This window comes from Oryctolagus cuniculus, chromosome 7 (assembly GCF_051225735.1).
Source record: "Oryctolagus cuniculus isolate XC-2025 breed Fujian yellow rabbit chromosome 7, ASM5122573v1, whole genome shotgun sequence".
Taxonomy (NCBI): domain Eukaryota; kingdom Metazoa; phylum Chordata; class Mammalia; order Lagomorpha; family Leporidae; genus Oryctolagus; species Oryctolagus cuniculus.
In genome coordinates, this window is record NC_142873.1 from 157,169,369 (window position 1) to 157,188,139 (window position 18,771).

Sequence of the window (18,771 nt, forward strand, 5' to 3'; positions counted from 1 at the left end):
GAGCGAGAGGACAGTCCAGGGTCATTCCTGCCTTTGCCAGGCCCACTCTGCCCTCCCAGCCAGCCCGGCACCCCCAGAGAGGGCCAGTGGACCCTCCCTAGCACAGCGCCATTGGGACACTGGCCAGGCTCCCTGGTTCCAACTCCATCGAGGCAGGGCGAGCTCAGGGGCTCTCCCAAGTGCCACTTCCTCCACCCTCCACTGGGCGCATTTCTCTCTCCACACCTGGGCCACTTGCTCAAGGGGCTTCGGTGAGAGAGAGCAGGAGATGCCACTCACAAGCTGGGAGGAGCTTTCCTCTTCCACCCCAGGCCCTCCCTGGGGCTTGAAACCCACCCGCCTGGGCTGAGCCCAGCCAGCGCGCAGCCAGAGGGGCCGGAGGGCACGGTGGCCAGGGGAGGATGTGGGGCCACTCACTGGCACTGCAGCGGGCACCACAGCTGAAGCACTTGGCGACCTGGTTCCACAGCTGCGTGTACGTGCTGTCCTCACAGGGGGCGCACACGGTGTCTGAACTCTGGGTGCAGAAGGCTTTCACGTGTTGGCCTAGGGGAGCAAGGGCAAGCGGTCTCAGGGCAGTGGGCTCCTCCCCTGCGCCCCGGACTCTCCGAGGCCCAAAGCCCACGTAAGGAAGCTCTTGGATGGAATTCTGCTACCTCCATCAACTCATCTCCTGTGCGGCACGTGCCAGCAGGCGCTCCGTCTCTGAACCCCCTCTGTTTATTTATTTATTTTTTTACAGGCAGAGTCGACAGTGAGAGAGAGAGACAGAGAAAAAGGTCTTCCTTTGCCGTTGGTTCACCCTCCAATGGCCGCTGCGGCCAGCGCACCCCGCTGATCTGAAGGCAGGAGCCAGGTGCTTCTGGTCTCCCATGGGGTGCAGGGCCCAAGCACCTGGGCCATCCTCCACTGCACTCCCAGGCCACAGCAGAGAGCTGGCCTGGAAGAGGGGCAACCGGGACAGAATCCGGCGCCCCGACCGGGACTAGAACCCGGTGTGCCGGCGCAGCTAGACGGAGGATTAGCTTATTGAGCCACGGCGCCAGCCAAACCCCCTCTGTTTATAACGTATCATCCCCGCTATTCACTCCAGATGCCTAAAATCCCACCGTGGCGGACCTGGTGCTGTCAGCCCATCACACGTTAGTAAGAACCGGCTTGCCAAGTCTTCTCGATGTTGGTAAAGTTCTCCACATGGGACCAGGAGCCACACAGGGGGTGGGCACTGAGCATGTCGCCCTGGTACCCTGTCGGGGCTGAGGGCATGGAGGGGAGCCATGGCCGGGGTAGGGGAACACCTAGGCCAACATGTGTGTCGTTTACTCTCTGAGCCCTGTTCCTGCACACAGCGACACTAACCTGGTGCCTTCCTAGAGACCCTGCACCTAACAGGGTCCCTCGTGAATGGCCCGGTTCCATGACATGGCTCTGGGAGGTGACAGGGACTCTCACTGCCTGCATCTCAAGCTCACGGCTCAACGCTCACTCTCCAGCGGCTTCCAGGCTCTTGCAGAATAAAATGTAAACTCCTCACCAAGGCCCCCGCTTCCCTCCTCATCCTCCTCTCCTGCCAGGCCCCTCCTTCACTCACTCTGGGCCATTCACACTGGCCCTGCTACTGCCCAAGCTCACCAAGCAGGTTCCTACCCCAGGGCCTTTGCTTTGGTTGTTACTTGGCTGCCATACTGTCCCCTGTATATCTGCATGATCTGCCCCCTCACCTGCAGCAGGGCCCTGCCCAAATGTCACCTCCTGGGGCTGGCACTGTGGCACAGCGGGTTAAGCCACTGCCTGCAGCGCCAGAATCCTACAGTTACTCCACTTCCCATCCAGCTCCCTGCTAATGAGCCTGGGAAAGCAGCAGAAGATGCCCCAAGTGCTTGGAGCCCTGCACCCATGAGAGAGACCCAGATTGAATTCCAGGGTCTGGTTCAGCCTGGCCTAGGCCCACCCCAGCCATTGTGGCCATCTGGGGAGTGAACCAGCAGATGGAAGATTCTCTCTCTCTCTCTCTCTCTCTCTCTCTCTCTCTCTCTCTCCTTCTCTCTGTAACTCTACCTCCCAAATACAAAATAAATAAATCTTAAAAATTTTTAAAGTGCTACTATAGGGGGTTCCAAGGGCCAGGGGGAGCTCAAATCTGGCCAGGCTTCCAGAAGGAGGGGGCCCCTAAGCTGGAATCTAGAGGATACGTAGGGGTTAAGCAGGGACACGTGTGAGGGCAGAGGGAACAGCCCGTGCAGAGGCCTAGAAGTAAGCAGGAGCGTGGGCTCCTATGTGGACCTAGAAGGAATTCGGTAAGAATCAAGGGCCAGGAGCCTCTCCCTCCCACCACTCGGACACTCCCCACCAGGGCCCCGCCCCCAGGGCCCCAGCACGGCCTCTTACCCGGCGGACACTTCCTGCAGCACCGCTGGGCCCTGGAGTCATAGTACTCTTCTAGCTGGCAGGACCCCCCAGGCTCTGAGGGGCTGGGGGTGACCGTGACCTGGAAGGGGGAAGGGAAGACAGCCATCAGCATGGCCCCTCAGGTGCAGCACACGGACGCCCAGGTCAGAGGCCTGCAGGCCCAGGCCCTCTCCCCGCCGGGCTCTACACACGCGGAACGTCTTCCTTCGCAGGGGGGGTAGAGGAAGAGAGACCCCTTGCCTGCTCTGGCTCCCCGGCCACCCCCTCAGTGTAGCACACTCTGGTCTGCAGGTGGAGGCTCTGAGCCAGTTGGCCAGGGCATTGGCTGGTTTTACACCTTCCCCACTGCTGTGGGGCTCCGGTCAAGGCACGCACAGGGCAGACTGGGGCCCGGAGCTGCAGGGACAGTGGCCTCAGACCAAGCTGCCCTCCAGCCTGGATGCCTCCCCTCACCTCCTGCACCCAGAAAACATCCCTCTGTCTTTGAGCCAAGTGCTGCTTCCTGCAGGAATCCCTTGTTGACTTCCCAGGCTGGTTTAGCTCCTCCCCCTCCTCTGAGCTTTCTGGGAAGCCCGGATCCAGCCCCTCTGACGAGCAAGGCATTGCTGCAAGGGCGGGCTCCCTCGTCCCTCCACTCACATGGGCACAGACACACACACGTGTGTGTGAACACACATACACACGTACACACACATCTCCTAGACCCTCAGCCCTGGCAGAGCTGGGCTCAGTGAACAGGTGTCAGATAACAATAACAGGTGCAGGCACTGTTTAAGGGCTTCGGTTACTGGGGGTGGGGCCTGCCGCTGCCCCACCAGATGCCGGCGGTGCCTGCAGGGGTCGGCTGATAGCAGCTCTCCGGCAAAAGCCATCCCTGGCCTCAGGACAGTCTCTGGCCCATTCGCTGGCCAGGGCCTCCCAGCTCCCACTGCGACCATGTCCCTCCTTGGCCCCTTCGCCTGTTCTGTCCTCTGAGAGTTATCCCCAGGGAACCCCTGCCCCAGGCTCTGCTTCTGGAAGACTCCACCTGAACCAGGTGTCACCCCAGGGTCGACTTACAACAGCCCAGCCAAGAGGGGTTCCAGGACAGGTGGCTCACCAAGCCCCAGAGCCCGTGAGTGATAGAGGAAGATTTGAACCCAGGTCCTGTCCGGCTCCATGGCTCATGATCTCAACCACTGTGCCACAGGCCACCAGAAGAAATGAGCCGAGTCATGAGTAGAGAGAGTTCAGGGTTGGTGGTCTGGGCCTTGGCAGGAGGGGGATAGCATTATTGGCCATCCCCGCAGGGCTGTGAGCACACTCAGCGCTGGTGCGTTTCCCTGGAAGGAACCATGGCGTGGGTGAGGAAGAGGTAGACACACACCCCGAGCCCCAGGAGCGAGAGGGCCAGCTCATGCCCCCTCATGGCCAGCTGCAATCACAGGGCTCTACAAGCTTAATTAAACCTGCATTGGACAGATAAGGGTGGGCAGAGTGAGAGAGACCTGGTTTGAAGCCCTCAGCGCCCGTCTTACCAGTGGTGTGGCCTCAGGCAAGTGCCTGACACCGGAGCTGGGGAGATGTTCAAACTATTAAGCAGCCAGCCACTAACAAGCCAATCAGAACCGACACGAGCCAGGGCACCGGCTACCAAATTCCTACTGTCGCGGGGAAGAGGGGGGCCCACTCTGTCTTCCCCTCCCCCTCTGCAGCACCACGTGGGAGGGGTGACCACCAGGGGCCTGAGACAGCTAGGCGCTGGCCTGCACCCTGTGGTGTGTGACAAAGCAGGCCTGGAAACACAGCTGTGTCCCCAGCTCGACCCAGCAAGCAGTGCCGACACGCTTGGCTTCACACGGCTGGAAGCTCAGGGGGTGCGGCCCACCCAGCTGGGGTGCCTGCTCTTCCCAACGCCTTCAGTGGGCCCCTCGGCCTGCAGCAGCCCTGGGCTACCTCTGACATTCCTGACAGCGGCACCCCGCCCCCGCCCCAGGATTCCACCCTGAGTGACTCATCCAGACCCAGAGGCCCGAGCTGCTTCCTCCCAGGTCCTGGAGACAGGACAGCCATGGGTGGGCTCACCGCCCCAGCACGGGGAGCCCCCAGAGGCAGGCCATGGGCTGGGGGCTCCTCTTAGCTGCTGTTTCCAGGCCTGGTGTGGAGTCAGTGCTCCGAGGTTGCTGACCCAAGCAGTGAACTTAGCTGCAGTGTCACTTCCTGGAAGGGCCGGCCCCAACTCAGGGCCAGAAAAGTTAAACTTGGATGCACCCATCAGCCTGGCTTGCCTTCGACTCACCCTCACCCTCACCCCAGGCTCAGGGCCTGACCCCAGGAGAATCAGCTCCGGTGAGTTTGGTGGCTGGGCAAGGGAGTGGAACCATTCTGCACAACGCAAAATCTAGAAAGTAACTTCAGGGGCTGGCGCTGTGGCGCAGCGGGTTAACGCCACGGCCTGCAGCACCGGCATCCCATATGGGCACTGGTTCAAGTCCCGGCTGCTCCTCTTCCGATCCAGCTCTCTGCTGTGGCCTGGGAAAGCAGTAGAAGATGGCCCAACCACGTGGGAGACCAGGAAGAAGCTCCTGGCTCCTGGATTCAGATCGGCTTTATGGCTATTTGGAGAGTGAACAGTGGATGGAACACCTCTCTCTCTGTCTCTCTTTCTCCATAACTCTGCCTTTCAAATAAATAAAATAAATCTTAAAAAAAAAGTAACGTCAGTTCCCTCCTGGTGGGGAAGTCTGCATACACACTTGAACACATGTGCGCACACACACATGCATACACAATGAGTACTCCTGTGTGCACGTGTGCACACGCATGTATGCACACGCATGCCTGCACCTGCATGCACACACACGCACAGCATATGTACACAATACACACACAATGTGTGCTCCCGTGTGCATGTGTACACACACTCAGCACACAATGCTTACACATGCATGCACACACATGCACAATGTATGCAAACACATACACGCACATATTCATGCTTACACATGAATGCATGCACACCAAACACACCCATGTCAGCATGCACACATACATGCCACACACTCACGCACACAACACACAGGTATACCCACATGCACACACATGTTCATGCATGCACACATGTACACAAAACACATGAGACTGCACATGCATGTACACCCACGCACACACACACAGATGTGTGATCCCAGTACTTTTCTTCTCACAGTTCAGCACACAGGCCGGCTTCCAGGCTCCCTGGTCAAGGCAGAGGGTGAGAGCTTAGGACCCCTCTCAGGGCTTCTCCCAGCATGAGTGGGAGCGGCTTCCTGCCTGCATCCGGCTTCCACTCACAGCCGGGGTGGGCCCAGGAGACTGCACAGTAAACTGAAAAAGTAGGAACTGGCCCCGTGGCTCTGGGGCTCTGTGGAACACGCTGACTCCCTGGTCCCGGGTAGAGCAGGATGAGCTGGGGGAAGTGGTGGAGGGGCACGTGCAAGAGGCCTGGGGAGCCCCGAAACCAGAGAAACGGTCCCTTCTGCAGCTGCCACTGCACACAGCGTTCAACTGAGCAGCACTGCGCGGAGCCTGCCTCCCCCACACTGGGGGGACCACTCCCAGAAGCAGCTGCCGCCTCCCTTAGACTGCGTCCCCCAGGCAGAGGGGGCTGCACCTCCTGCCCTCACAGCCCCAGTTTGCCCCAGAACCCCATGCCCCCGTGCTGGGGTTTGCCCCTCACCCATCAGGGGCCCGACAGCCACAGGGCCAGGGCAACTGCAGGCAGCAGCAGACAGCACGATGGGAAAGGGCCCTGTCTTGGCCTAGTGCAGGCTGCATCGCTGCCCGTGGACAGCAGCTCCTGGCCGCCAGAGCAGGTGGCCGGGTGCCCGGAGCCTGCAGGCCCACTCGCCAGCAGCCGCCCGCGGCCTCGGGTCCAGGTTCTTTCCCCCTCTGGAGCTTGGCTGTGAAAAGCCTTCCCCAGGCTTCCTGTTGCTCCGGGAGCGCGCGGCTGGCGGCGGGGTCAGCCCTCTCTTGAGCAATCCCCAGGCCTGTTTATCCTCTTGGACAGAAAAAAAACACCAAACCACAGCCCCGTCATGGCTAAACCATGAGGAACAAAAATCCCCCCGGCCGTGCAGGACAAAAGGTCACTCCCTTCCAGCCACATTCGTTCCCCAAGCAGAGGCTGTTCCTGAACTCCAGTCCAGGGGCCTGGGCCCGAGTCCCTGCAGGGGTCACAAGGGCCGGGGGCCTCAGAGGTCCCCAGAGCATGGCAAGAGGCCCCTGGGAAGCCCAGGGTGCTGGAAGCCTCTGGTTCTTTGCTTTGCACAGCTGGGTACTGGCTCTGCAGCACGGAGCAAAGGGAAGTGCCTGGCCGGGAGAGGCTGGTGTGCTAACTGGCACAACACAGGCGCACACGTGAGCAGCAGTCAGGGCTCAGGGGGAGGGAAAATTGGAGCGTGGGGAGACTGGGAGACCGTGTCCATGTCTGGGATGCCCCATGCATGGTGCAGAAGGTCAGGGTGGCTGGGCCAGGGTTGGCCAGAGCAAGGAGTGGGAAGCAGGATATGAGGAGTCAGAGCTCCGTAGACAGCCTGGTCCACGCAGGCGTCGGCAATCGTGGCTTACGCACTTTGCAGGCTCCAAGTCCCCACGCCGTGCTACCACCACCCCAGTGTACGGAGGGGCAGGCCTCCTCCTCCTGCCCTCGGCCCGGCTGCCCCCTCGCTGGCACCAGGCTGCCTCCCCGAGCCCTGCGAGCCTGGATCTCAGGCCCCAGGCCATTCTACCTCCATCCCCACACCCAAGCACCTGCTGTGGGCTGTACCAGCTTTTCCGTGCCTCGGTTTCCCCCCTATAAAATGACAGCATAGGCCTGCTTGTGCTCTAAGTCCACAGACCAAAGGACTAGCTCTGGGTTCTTTTTTTTTTTTTTTTAATTAAATGTTCTTCAATTTCTTATCTTTATTTTATTTATTTGATAGGCAGAGTGACAGAGAAAGACTGAGTCAGGGCGATCATCCACTCGTCCATGCCCCAAATGCTTCCAACAGTCAGAGCTAGCTCAGGTCAATATCAGGAGCCAAGGGGCCCGGGTTGCCATCAGTTCGATTCCTGGCTGTTCCACTTCCCATCAGCTCCCTGTTAATGGCCTGGGAAAGGCAGGAGAAGACGGTTCAAGCACTGGGGCCCCTGCCACCCACACAGGAGACCCAGGTGAAGCTCCTGGCTCCTGGCTTTGGCCTGGCTCAGCCCTCTGGGGAGTAAACCAGCAGATGAAGATTTCTCTCTCTCTCTCTCTCTCTCTCTCTCTCTCTCTCTGTACCTCTTTCAAACAAATAAATACATATTTAAAAGAAAAAAGTCCAAGAGCCAAAAGCTCAGCTCTAGTCCCTCATGTGGGTGGCAGGGACCCTAGCACTTGAGCCAGCACCTGCCACCTCCCAGGGTGCACATTAGCAGGAAGCTGGAATCGGAAGCAGAGCCAGGAACAAACCCGGGCACTCCAACGTGAGATGCAGCTGGCCCCAGCAGCCCCACCCCACAGCTCTGGCCTCTTAAGGGCGGATATCAAAGACTCAGCTCCCTCCCAATGACCTCAGAGGTGCTGGGGGTGTGGCCACCCTCAGGAGAGGCGGAGAGGTGCAGATGCTGAATGAGACAGCGGCTGGGGTATGAGGAAGCAGAGCTGGGCTGGGTCTGGGCACCAGGGGAGAGCAGAGCTGAGGGCAGGGGTGGGGTGGGGTTCCCCTGCCCTGGCCTCTGCCCCTCATCCCCTCTCTCCGGGGTGGGGGTGGGGCAGCCGGAGCAGGTGACCTCTTGGAGGAAAGGGGCCAGAGATGTGTGCCCTCCCAGGTGCACTGGACCCCTGCCATCATAGCAGGTGCACTGACCTAGTTACAGGGTCCAGGTGCACCTGACACCCCTTGCTCTTGCTGCCACCATCAGCATCCTTTTGGGGTCTTTGCTTTTTAGTTTCCCAGAGATTTCTCTTGGATGCCTCTTGTCCTTGGAAAGAGTCCACACCTCCAGTGTCCCCCGGGGATCACCCCCGGGCAGGCAGCAGCCTGGGCAGGGATCTGCCAGGCAGGTGCAGGGAAGGAGGGGCCACAGGCAGGAGCTTCAGGCTTCAGTTGGAGCATGCGCTCCTCAAACCCAGAGCTAGGAGGACGGCCAGACGCTGCTGAGAGCAGGAGAAGCACCCACTGGGCGCAGACCCAGTGCTGGGCATGCTCACATACACTCTTGCGTTTTATCCTTGCACCAACACACCGAGGTCAGCACAGCCCCATTTCACAGATGAAGACACGGAGGCGTCAAGAGATTCAGTGCAATCCAGGGTCCAGGAGCAGCTACCTCTGCTCCACGCCCCTGACGGCTTTATACCCTGTTAGCAGGTCCTGCCCCTGCATTTCACAGAGGAGAGATCACGGGGTGGGGGTGGGGTGCACGCAGCCAGCAGGGGCAGGGGCTTCGCAGACTCTCCCAGATGGGGGGGGGGGTCACAGGGGCAGATGCCGCAGCTGTGGGGAGGGCCAGGGGTGTCTGCCTAAGGACCGAGGACCTCCACACAATGAGGAACCACATGCAAGTGACAGAGAGGCCACACCATTGCCACAGCAGGGCCCCGGGACGAGGCAGGAGTGTTTGGTCTTAGGGGTTCTCGGGAGGCCAGGCAGTGGAGGCCTGGCTGCCGGCTGCTGTCTCACAGAGCACCTCCGCGTCAGGAGGGCCTGACCACATCACAGGCAGGCGCCCAGGGGTGTCACATCCCACTCCAGGACTGCTGCCTGTGACGCTGGGGGCAGACAGGGAGCCCAGGATGGGATCTGGCTTTGCACCAAGGGCCAGGGGACAGAGGTGCTGGGGAGTGTCCCTGCCCCACAGGGATGCTCAGTCTGGGGACAGAGAACGCCCCAGCCCTCCCAGTCACCTCCCAGAGACAGGTCACAAGGGCAGGTTCTCAGGGCCTGCCTCCTCACCACTCTGTGCACCTCTCCCTGTTTGGGGTCCCAGCCTTGTCCCTCTGCAGCCGTACCTAGGCCACTTCTGCATCCCACACTGGCTCTCCTTAAAAGCTTCCACAGGGGCCAGCGCCACGGCGCAGCAGGTAAAGCTGCCACCTGCAGTGCCAGCATCCCATATGGGCACTGGTTTGAGTACCAGCTGCTCTACTTCCAATCCAGCTCTCTGCTAATGCACCGGAGAAAGCAGTGGAGGATGACCCAAGTGCGTGTGCCCCTGCACCCACGAGGGAGACCCGGAAGAAGCTCTTGGCTCCTGGCCTCAGCATGACCCAGCCCTGGCCACTGAGGTCATTTTGGGAGCGAACCAGCAATTGGAAGATTTCTCTCTTCTGTCTCTCCCTCTCCCTCTGTAACTCTGCCTTTCAAATAAACAAACAAATCTTAAAAGAGAGAGAGAGAGAGAGAGAGAGAGAAGAGAAGAGAAGAGAAGAGAAGAGAAGAGAAGAGAAGAGAAGAGAAGAGAAGAGAAGAGAAGAGAAGAGAAGAGAGAGAAGAGAAGAGAAGAGAAGAGAAGAGAAGAGAGGAGAGAAGAGAGAAGAGAAGAGAAGAGAAGAGAAGAGAAGAGAAGAGAAGAGAAGAGAAGAGAAGAGAAGAGAAGAGAAGAGAAGAGAAAAGAAAAAGAAAAAGAAAAAGAAAAAGAAAAAGAAAAAAAGAAAAAGAAAAAGAAAAAAGCTTCCATGGCCTCCCCTGCCCTCAGGCCAAGCACATCTGCCTTGCTGGGTGCGCAGGGAGCCCAGGGCTGGGCCTCCAGCTCCCAACTTGCCTGCACCTCCCCTGCCACCGTCCAGGATGCAGACCAGCCCCTGGCGTCCGGCTGCTGCCTCAGCCCGAGGGTCCTGTCCCCTCCTTGGCCTGGCTGACCCTCTACTTCCTCGAAGAGTCCCCAAAAACCTCTGAGCCCTCTCAGAGGGGGTCAGAGGTCCCTCCTGGAGACCCCTGCAGCAACACAGGTGTAGGTCTGTGGCGCCCAGACTGTCTGAGAGCATTATTTGCCTTGTGTCTCCCTGTCAAGGGACCACACCCCCAACGCCCCACTATGAGCCCTGAGCCACACATCTAGGTTTTAGGGCCTTCCTCCTGCCTCTACTTTGCCATCTATAAAATGGGGACAAAAGCAGTGCCCGCAGCCCTGGGCTGTTATGAGTCACTAAGTCCATGTGTGTGCAGCACCCAGCACCACGTCTGGCCGGAGCAAGGGCTCAGCGTCGCTCACTGTGGGTTTATTACTCATCAGTCTGCACCCAGCCTGTGCACAGCCCACAGCAGGTGCCTAACATGCCACAGGCTCAGCAGAAGCCAGTCTTCATTTCCGACTCCCTGATGTGGCTTAGGGCTCGCTTGGGAAGCGGGCAGGAAGTGGACTGAGAATGAGAGGGGGAGGCACCTGGAGTGGGGGGGGGTGCAGGCTGGGGGGCGGTTCTCAGATGGCAGCCCCCAGGGTCGCCTCGACTGTCACACTGGGTAGTGGTCTAAGCCCAGGCTCTGGGGCTTGACCACCTGGGGCAGAACCCAGGCTCTGCCTCCAGGGAGCAGGGAGACCATGGGCGTGCGGTGCACCGTAGGCAGCCAGGCAGACGGGGGCTGCCTCAGCCGGTCCTGCCCCATGTCATGCCCACCCCAGCCCAGGTGACCAGCCGCGGCCAGCCTGGCCTCCCAGGACACAGGAGACCAGAAGCACCAAGAGCCTTGGCTCCAGCTGGGGCAGAGCGAACGCCAAAGGGGCCTCATGCTGCAGGGGGAGGGGGTGCGGGCGGGGCATCCCCCCTTCCTCCTTTGTGCTTCCCTCCAGCCCAAAGGCCTCCTCCCCCTCCCCCAAGACCCTCATCCCTGCCTTCCTTGGAGGTGGGAAGGGTGGTGGCTGAGCCCACGGCCTCTGGGATCAGGGCGCCTGGCTTCAGACCAGACCCCTAACTTAGAGCAGGCATCGTTGAAGGAGCTGGTTGGTCCTTAATTAATAAATCTCAGTCTTTCAATCTGTAGGATGGGACTGATAACAGCACATACCTCCTGGGCCTGACCTGACGCAAGCAATAAACGAGGGTTTTAGTGAATTCCCCCCAAATTAGGGTTGTTGTCCACTTTTCTGAGCTGGCTCCAAACCTGCAGCCTCCTGTGCTGCCGCTGTCCCCAGGACAGCCCCGCCCTGGCCCCTGCCCCTCTCGCCTGCACCCCTCCCTGCCCCCCCTTTGCCACCTGGAGTCCACTCGTCCCAAGGTCTGGGGATCGGGACGCTCCCTGTGTGGGCCTGGCAGGAGGAGGACTGAGGAGGATGGCACGGGGACAGAAGCAGGAAGGGGACAGAGAAGATGAGGGCAGGACCGAAGGGCCGAGCCGGGACAGGAAGTGACAGAGTCCCCCAGGCTGGGAGGATCCACATGGATGCAGGGGGCCCAGGGCAGCTGGGAGCACAGGACAGGCAGGGGCAGAGGCTGGGTGATGGCAGGTCCAGCGGGAGCTGGGCCTCCGGGAGCTGCAGACGGAACCAGGGTCCGGAGGGTGGCAGAAGGAAGGCAGGGGTGGCCAGATGCTGCCCGGGTCCCTTCCCCGGCCCATCACTGTCAAGTCCAGAGCTGGGCCAGACCTAGCCCTTCTCAGCTGCCCTCCTGGGCCTGCTCAAAGCTGCCGACCCCCAGCCAGCTTCCCCCAGCCCAGGCTAATACTTGGGGTCATGGGGTTCGAACACAGGGGCCAGGCGGGTGCCTGCTGCTCTCAAGGTACAGCCAGGACTGCTGAGGTCCCACAGGGAGAAGGGAACTGGCCCAGCCTTCCCCTGGCTGAGCCAGGCCCGGGTGTCGGGCCCCCCGAACGAGAGCCAGGCCCCAGCTCTGTCCGCCGCTGCAGCCTCTTTGTCCTGATAGCTCAGATGTCACAGCCCACCTGTCCCTCCCTATGCCACTCTCACCCCAGGCCCACTCAGTTCCCTGAACCAGCGGCCACGACAGCACTGCCCACCGCAGGGCCAAGCTCAGATTGAAACAGTTGGCGGGGGTGGGCGTGGGGGACACTGCCTGGGTGCAGAGAGAGGCAATCAAAACCCCCAGGGGGTTTCTGCCCTGTCTGGGGTCACAGCGACAACCCAGCGCCCCCAGCTCCTAAAGGAGACAGAGCCGGCTTCCAGCACCCCTGGAAAGGAGTCGGCGCCGCGCACTGCCAGTGTCCACGCCCACTCTGTCTGCTCCCCCACGGACTCCGCAGCCCCCTGCGCGGCACCAAGGCTGGGGGCGGGGTAGCTGGCCACCGGCTGCCTCGTTCTAGGAACGGCCTCGCAGGTGCCAAGAGGAAGTGGGGCCTCAGGGAGGCAGGGCAGTTCTTCCCGGCCCCCAGTAAAGCGGGGCCCGAGACAAGGCCGCCCACCAGAACATCCGGCCGGCGGACAGACACTTCCGCCTCCGGGGCTCCCAGCCCCGTGCCCCAAACCACACCGATGTCACTGCCTCCTGTGACATCACAACGCCACACGGTGGAAAAAGAATGTGGGCCGCAGAGGAACAGGCCCTGCTGCCGTCACAACTCAGCGGGGGGGCTCGGGCGCCCTTGACCCTGAGCCCCACCCCGCAGGAGGTGACCTTCCCAGAGAGTGGCTTGACCAGGCGCTCAGTCAGGAGCTAAGGGGCAGGGGGCCGAGAAGCCCAAGGCCTCCCGTGAGTCTTTCAGGCAAGCGGGCTGGGGGGCCCTGGGTCCTGTGCCAAGGACACAATTCCCACCAAAGCAGGTGGGATTGAGGTTGGCAAGAAGAGAGACCATGGAGCAAAGATGCTCACTGTGGGGGATGGGGGCTCTCTGGGGAAGCCCCTGGAAGCCCTGCCCCCAAACCTGTGCCCTTTGCCCAATGTGTCTCAGTGCCAGGCGGGCACCTGGACCAAGCATTGTAAGGTTTATAAACAGGGGTGCCGAGACCAGAGAGGTTAAGCAACCAGAGCAAGCTCACACAGCAAGCGACAGTGCTCACAGGGGGGCCTCTGGTCTCCCAACACCCAGGCCTGCGCGTGCTCAGAGCAGGGCAGCCTTGGAAGTTGTTTGACAGTGGGGGGGGGGGGCAGACATCAGGAGCTCAGAAGAGACCCCCAGACTTCCCCTCCTCGGGGTCACAAAGAAGAGGTTTCCTGGCACCCACCAATGCCCACGCAGCACGTGGGCAGGCAGAGGTAGCGAATCTACACCTGGCTCACGCCCAAATGACATCCAGCACCTGTGACTCCCTGACTGGGTGGGCAGGCTGGGGAGTGATGTCCGGAGTTCCTGACCCTACAAACGTGGCCACAGTGCAGGGTCCAAAGGCTGGGCAGCTGGGCAGGGCAGGAGGGGCCGGCCAGGGGGCATCAGGGCAACCAAGAGACAGGAGGGAAGCTGTTCTCAGGGGAAGCCGCTCGGGCAGGAGCCCCAGTCAGACGGAGGCCGCCCAGCCCTGCGGCCTGCAGAGAGTCTGACTCCATCTCTGCACTACCACCACACCCTCGCAGGCTGAACACTGTCCATGAGCCAGCGAGCCAGGCCAGGACTGCCAAACCACAGAGCTCAAATCACAGCCCACACAGCACCTAAGGTCCTAACCGCCAGCATGGAGGTGGAATATACCCATTTCACAGATGAGAACACAGAGGCTGCCGTGGATGGGGTCACACAGCCAGCAAATGGCAGACACCAGTCTGCTTCCGAGGCCCCGGCCAACACTACTTGCCCGTGTCTCCAAGAGTGTCGGAACCGGGAGCTGCAGTCTCTCCACTTGGTTCCCGTTCACCCCAGGGCACCCCTCTCCCCTCCCCAACCCCCAACTTCCTTCCCTTCCTGCTTCCGGGCAAATCACACACCTAGTGGGGCCTGAGTCACTGCCAGTGGGCGGCCCTGTCACACACCAGGATGGGAGTATGGGGGGTGGGGTTAACTGGTGGAGCAGCCTCAGCGCACACAGCACAGCCAGCAGGGGGGCCCAGAGAACAAGCCCCAGAGAAGGCAGCCAACCAGACCCCAGCTCTGCCCCCGCTGGCTGTCCAAACCCTCGTGCCGCCCCAGCCCTGGAGAGCTCGGGCGCACTTCTTTGACGCTTACTCAATACCGTTTGAACACCTACTATGTGCCAGGCCCCATCCCACACCAGTGGCTCTCAAGCAACTTCCCCCCACCCTGGGGACGCTCAGCCATATCTGGAGACAGCCTGGAGTGCCGAGCCCGCTGGGCGCGCTGCCCACACCTGGGGTGTAGCTTCTAAGCACCCCTCAACCACAGGACAGCCCCAAACAGACAGGCAGGCGTCGCAAACATCAACAGTGCGAGACCGAAACCCGTTCCAGGCGGCGGGTCTACACCAGCGGATGAGCTCCTGTCCTGACTGTGTTTACATTCCAGGGAGGAGGCGATACAAGTAACGGGATAGCCGGGCGCGAGTACTGCACAGGCAAACCAAGCAGAGGGGCGGAGGGCGGCTGGCAGGCGGCTTCCACAGGCCCGGTGCTCCGTCTGATCGGAGGGAAGTGAGAAAATGAGCCGAGGGGATTCTCAGTGGGAGGAGCTTTCAAGGCAAAGGGGAAAGCCAGTGCAAAGGCCCCGAGGCAGGTGTGCGCGCCGTGCATTTGAGGAACAGGAAAGCAGGCAGCTTGGCATCAAAGTGAAACACGGCTGATGTGTAGAGCTGACTAGAGCGTGCGCGCACACACACACACACACACACGCCACGGCTGGCGCAAAACTCCTCCCCTCCCCCACACAACCATCCTGCTACGCCTCTAGAAACATCAGATGGGGAGGACCAGAAAGCATCACCCAGCCCTGGAGAGTGGCAGTGCCGTGGGAAGCCACTGGACAACGGCCACAGAACACCAGGCAGGGTCTCAGCCTGTCACACCTGCCGAGCCCTGTGCACAGGGAAGCCGGGGACACTCTCGACGTCAGCCACTGAGAAAACAGAGGCTCGGTACACTGGCCCCGAGGTCAGGGGGCAGCGGGGGCCGAGCCAAGTCAGCAAGAGCCGACAGCTGCTTGGCAGGGAGGTTGCGGGAAGCCTGGAGCCAGGCAGAGGCCATGCCGGCGTCCCCAGAGCCGGGCACCGGGCTGGACTTGCCGTAGGTGCCCACAAGCACTGGAGGAACGAGTGACCCATGAGTGACCTGCCATGAGTGGCATGCCTGGCCACCTGCTCGCTGCCCCACCCCCAGGCCACAGCCGAGGTCAGCACACAGGACGCCCGCTGGGCATCAGGCAGGGGGCATAGAGAGAGGAATGTGATGGAGGACAGACGAGCCCCCAGGGCCAGCAGCTACCCCACCCGATAGCCAGCCTGGGAGCCCCTGGATGATGCTGTTAGGGTCCGAAAACGCCCACCGCCTGAGGAACGACTCCAAGAGACTTTCTCTCTTGCAACCAGCAAAGGGTTAAAGATGTATTGATCCAACATGTTGGGGCTGTCTGAACTTACAAGAACAGAGGAGCCTCGAGGAACTAAAGTATAGGGTTTATAAAGACAAAAACCGCAAAATCAGGAGAGGGGAGAGAATACACGGTTGCTAAGCGGTTGCTAGAATCTTACAATCAGCAATTATGATCTTAAGACAGACAAATCACATCTTCATTATTAGCCCAGGTAACCCAGGTGCAACCTTTCTACTTTTAAGCTTGAGCGATCATGCTAGGGGGTTTCTGTGCTCTGCCAAGGGTGATGCAGTGCCCTGCTATTGTCCGACTACTTGAGATCATAGTTTCAGACCAGAGTCTCACGGTGGGGGGGTTGCTTTCCCAGAATGGAGTCTCAAGTGCCCCAAAATGGAGTCCCTACTGTCAAGGGGCTACTTCAATGTAGCCCCTGGGCCCCAGGACCTGTAGGGGTCCCAGTCAGCAGGCAGAGCCCCCTCAGCCTCCTGCACGGCCAGGGCCCTGCCCATGCCCATCCCACCAGCTTCCCCAGCATTTACTGATGGACGCATGAAGGACGCAGCCAGAGCGGTAAAAGGCACAGAGGCCCCAGGGCAAGCTGGATCTGCTGCACCTGCCACCAGGCCACTCCTCCCTGGGGCTCCTTCTGCAGCTCAGTCAGGTGATGCCAACAGCACTGTGTACCTGCTGCCTGGAGGGGCTGCTGGGGGCAGCAGTGGGGACTCGGAGGGGACACGGGGTGGGGGCGGGGCGTGGTAAAAAGAGCTGTGGAATCCAGCAGACCTGAATTCAAGTCCCAGCTCCAGGATCCTGGGCTGTCAGACCTGTGTCCGCGTCTCTAAACGGGAGCAGCACCACCCAGCTCTCTGGAGAGGCAGGTTTCAATGGCAGAGTCCCTAGTGCAGTGCCTGACACTGAACACGGGTTATTGTGGTGCTGGTCCCAGGGAGGAGGAGGAGAAACCCACAGTCCCTCCCCTAGGGGGTCTTCCACCCTTTGAGGGGGATGCGACACGACCAGACTACGAAGCAGAACTCTGTCTGTCCTTGGAAGGACACAGCACCCTGATGGTTCCAAGGAGGGCTCCCGTCCCGACTTTCCCACAGAGGCTTGGGCAAAGGCCACAAAGAACGGGCTAGGGGGCGCGCTGTGAAGAGGGCACAGTGCGGGCAAAGGCAGGGGCCACAGGTGCACGACGACCCCCAGCCGGGAGGACGCAGGCAGATGTCTCATCCTGGCCCCAGACACCTGCGGCAGTCTGCACCCGTCACAGGGACCACGGAAGGCCTCCCAGGCCAGCAGGAGGTGCTCTGGGCTTGGGTCTCTCTGGAGAGCCACCAAGGGTTACGGCACCCGTGCTGTGGGAGGGACTCTGGGCTGACCTGGAGCTGGGGGGGGGGAGTGGGGAACCCCTCAAGCAACCAGGACCGTGGCCAGGTGCCCATGGCTGTCCCCTTGCAGCCTCTGGGGGGCGGCCGGGGCCCCAGCTTGGCAGCAGATGGCCTCCTGCCGTGAGGCTGGGACCACAGCAATGTGTTCACTCTGCGTCCCCAAAGCCGGACTGTCACACAGGCCACCCGGGACCTCCCCTGGGGTGGCGCCCACGCCGACTGTGGTCTGACAGCACCCCTCAACCAGCCCCCAGATGTTTTGACTTTGGAACACCAAGTCACCTCCCACCAGCCCGCCCCCCCCCCCCCCCGCCCCGGGACGGCTCAGCCACCTTGTGTCCATCAGGGCAGGCTCAAGAAAGGACGGACGCACGCGGCCTCCCCAGCCGCGGGGAAGAGGAGACGTTCCTTTTGGAGGGAGAGCTAACCCCATGCTCTTCCATAGCTCCCAAGTTCTCCGAGCCTTGGTGCTCCTTCTCTATAAAATGGGGCACTCACATGTCACCAGACCACGCAGGCAGTCAACAAATCACAATGAACAAAGGCGAAAGACCCACGGTCTCTCTGCACTGTTGGCCTTGGCAGGAAGGGTGGCAGGGCCGTTGGCCCAGAGACCGAGCCACTGCTCCGTTTTCCTGGGGCCGTGCAGACCGCCTCTGCCTGGCGCTGGGGCCCCCTACCGCAGAGCACCCCGAGGACAGACCGGGACACATTATTAGGACGCGGGCAAAGCGGGAGGCGAGACGGCTCGCACCCCCACGGCATCTAATTAGGCGCTCACTGCACACCTTGCCCGGCTCTTCCAGGCGCGCGGGCGTGCGTTTCTAAGACACAGGAAAACCGTGACCGGTGGGCCACGGCCTCGACCCCGCGGGCGGGCGGCACGGAAGCACGGGCCGGCAGGTGCGGCGGGCGCGGAGCTGGGGGCTGGGGGCTGGGGGCCGGGGCGGCCTGGGGTCTAGCGGGGTTCTTCCCCCCCACATCCCCGCGGTGCTCGTGAAGGAACCCGGGGTGCGCCCCGGGCTCCCAGGGCCGCGGGGCCCAAGTCTCACCCCGGGCGCGCAGGGGCAAGGCCAGAGGTCCCCAGTGGATCCCTAGGGGCACGCCGTGCGCATCTGGGGGGAACGAGGGGCTGCGCACCAGCGGGGTGTCCCACCTGGGCGGGCACGGTGTGCCCGGAAGCCCAGAGCTGCAGTCCGACAGCCAGCGCGGCCCAGAGCGTGGCGGGCGCCATGGGTGCAGGAGGCGGCGGCCGAGCACGGCGGAGTCCGGCGGTCCCTGGCCCCGGCGCTCCGGCGCCGTCTCTCCCCGCTCGTTGCGCTCCGACGCCTTCAACTGAAAAAGAAAGCGGGCGCCGGCTGCTAGCTGGCTCTCAGGCGGCGGGGCGGAGCCTGCCGCCGGCCTCCCGGACACGCCCCCGGCCCGGCCCGCGGCTGTGGGCCCTGCACCTGGACGTCAGTTCCAGCTCCTTGCTAATGCGCCTGGGAAAAGCAGCGGAAAATGGTCCAAGCGCCTGAGCCCTTGCACCCACGAGGACCCCGTGGAGTTCCAGGCTTCTGGCTTCAGCCAGGCTCAGCCCCGGCCCTCACGGAAGATCTTTCTCTCTCTCTCCCTTTCTCTGT

At 61.5% G+C, this 18,771-nt stretch overlaps 1 protein-coding gene across 3 annotated transcripts in view; it reads right to left on the reverse strand.

Annotated features, from left to right (window-relative positions):
• TNFRSF1B (TNF receptor superfamily member 1B) overlaps positions 1–18,521 on the reverse strand; it is a 30,811-nt gene extending 12,290 nt beyond the window's left edge. The window contains exons 1-3 of one of the 3 annotated variants that reach the window (XM_017337588.4): positions 18,306–18,521; positions 2,389–2,488; positions 418–546 (exon numbers count right to left, since the gene is read on the reverse strand). In XM_017337588.4, the coding sequence (XP_017193077.3) occupies positions 418–546; positions 2,389–2,488; positions 18,306–18,383 (307 nt within the window). In that variant the 5' untranslated portion in view covers positions 18,384–18,521. Of the gene's footprint in view, positions 1–417; positions 547–2,388; positions 2,489–2,784; positions 3,028–18,305 lie in introns of those variants that run through there. The other 2 variants (XM_089299270.1, XM_089299269.1) reach the window with 2 other exon arrangements.
• Between the last annotated feature and the right edge of the window lie 250 nt (positions 18,522–18,771).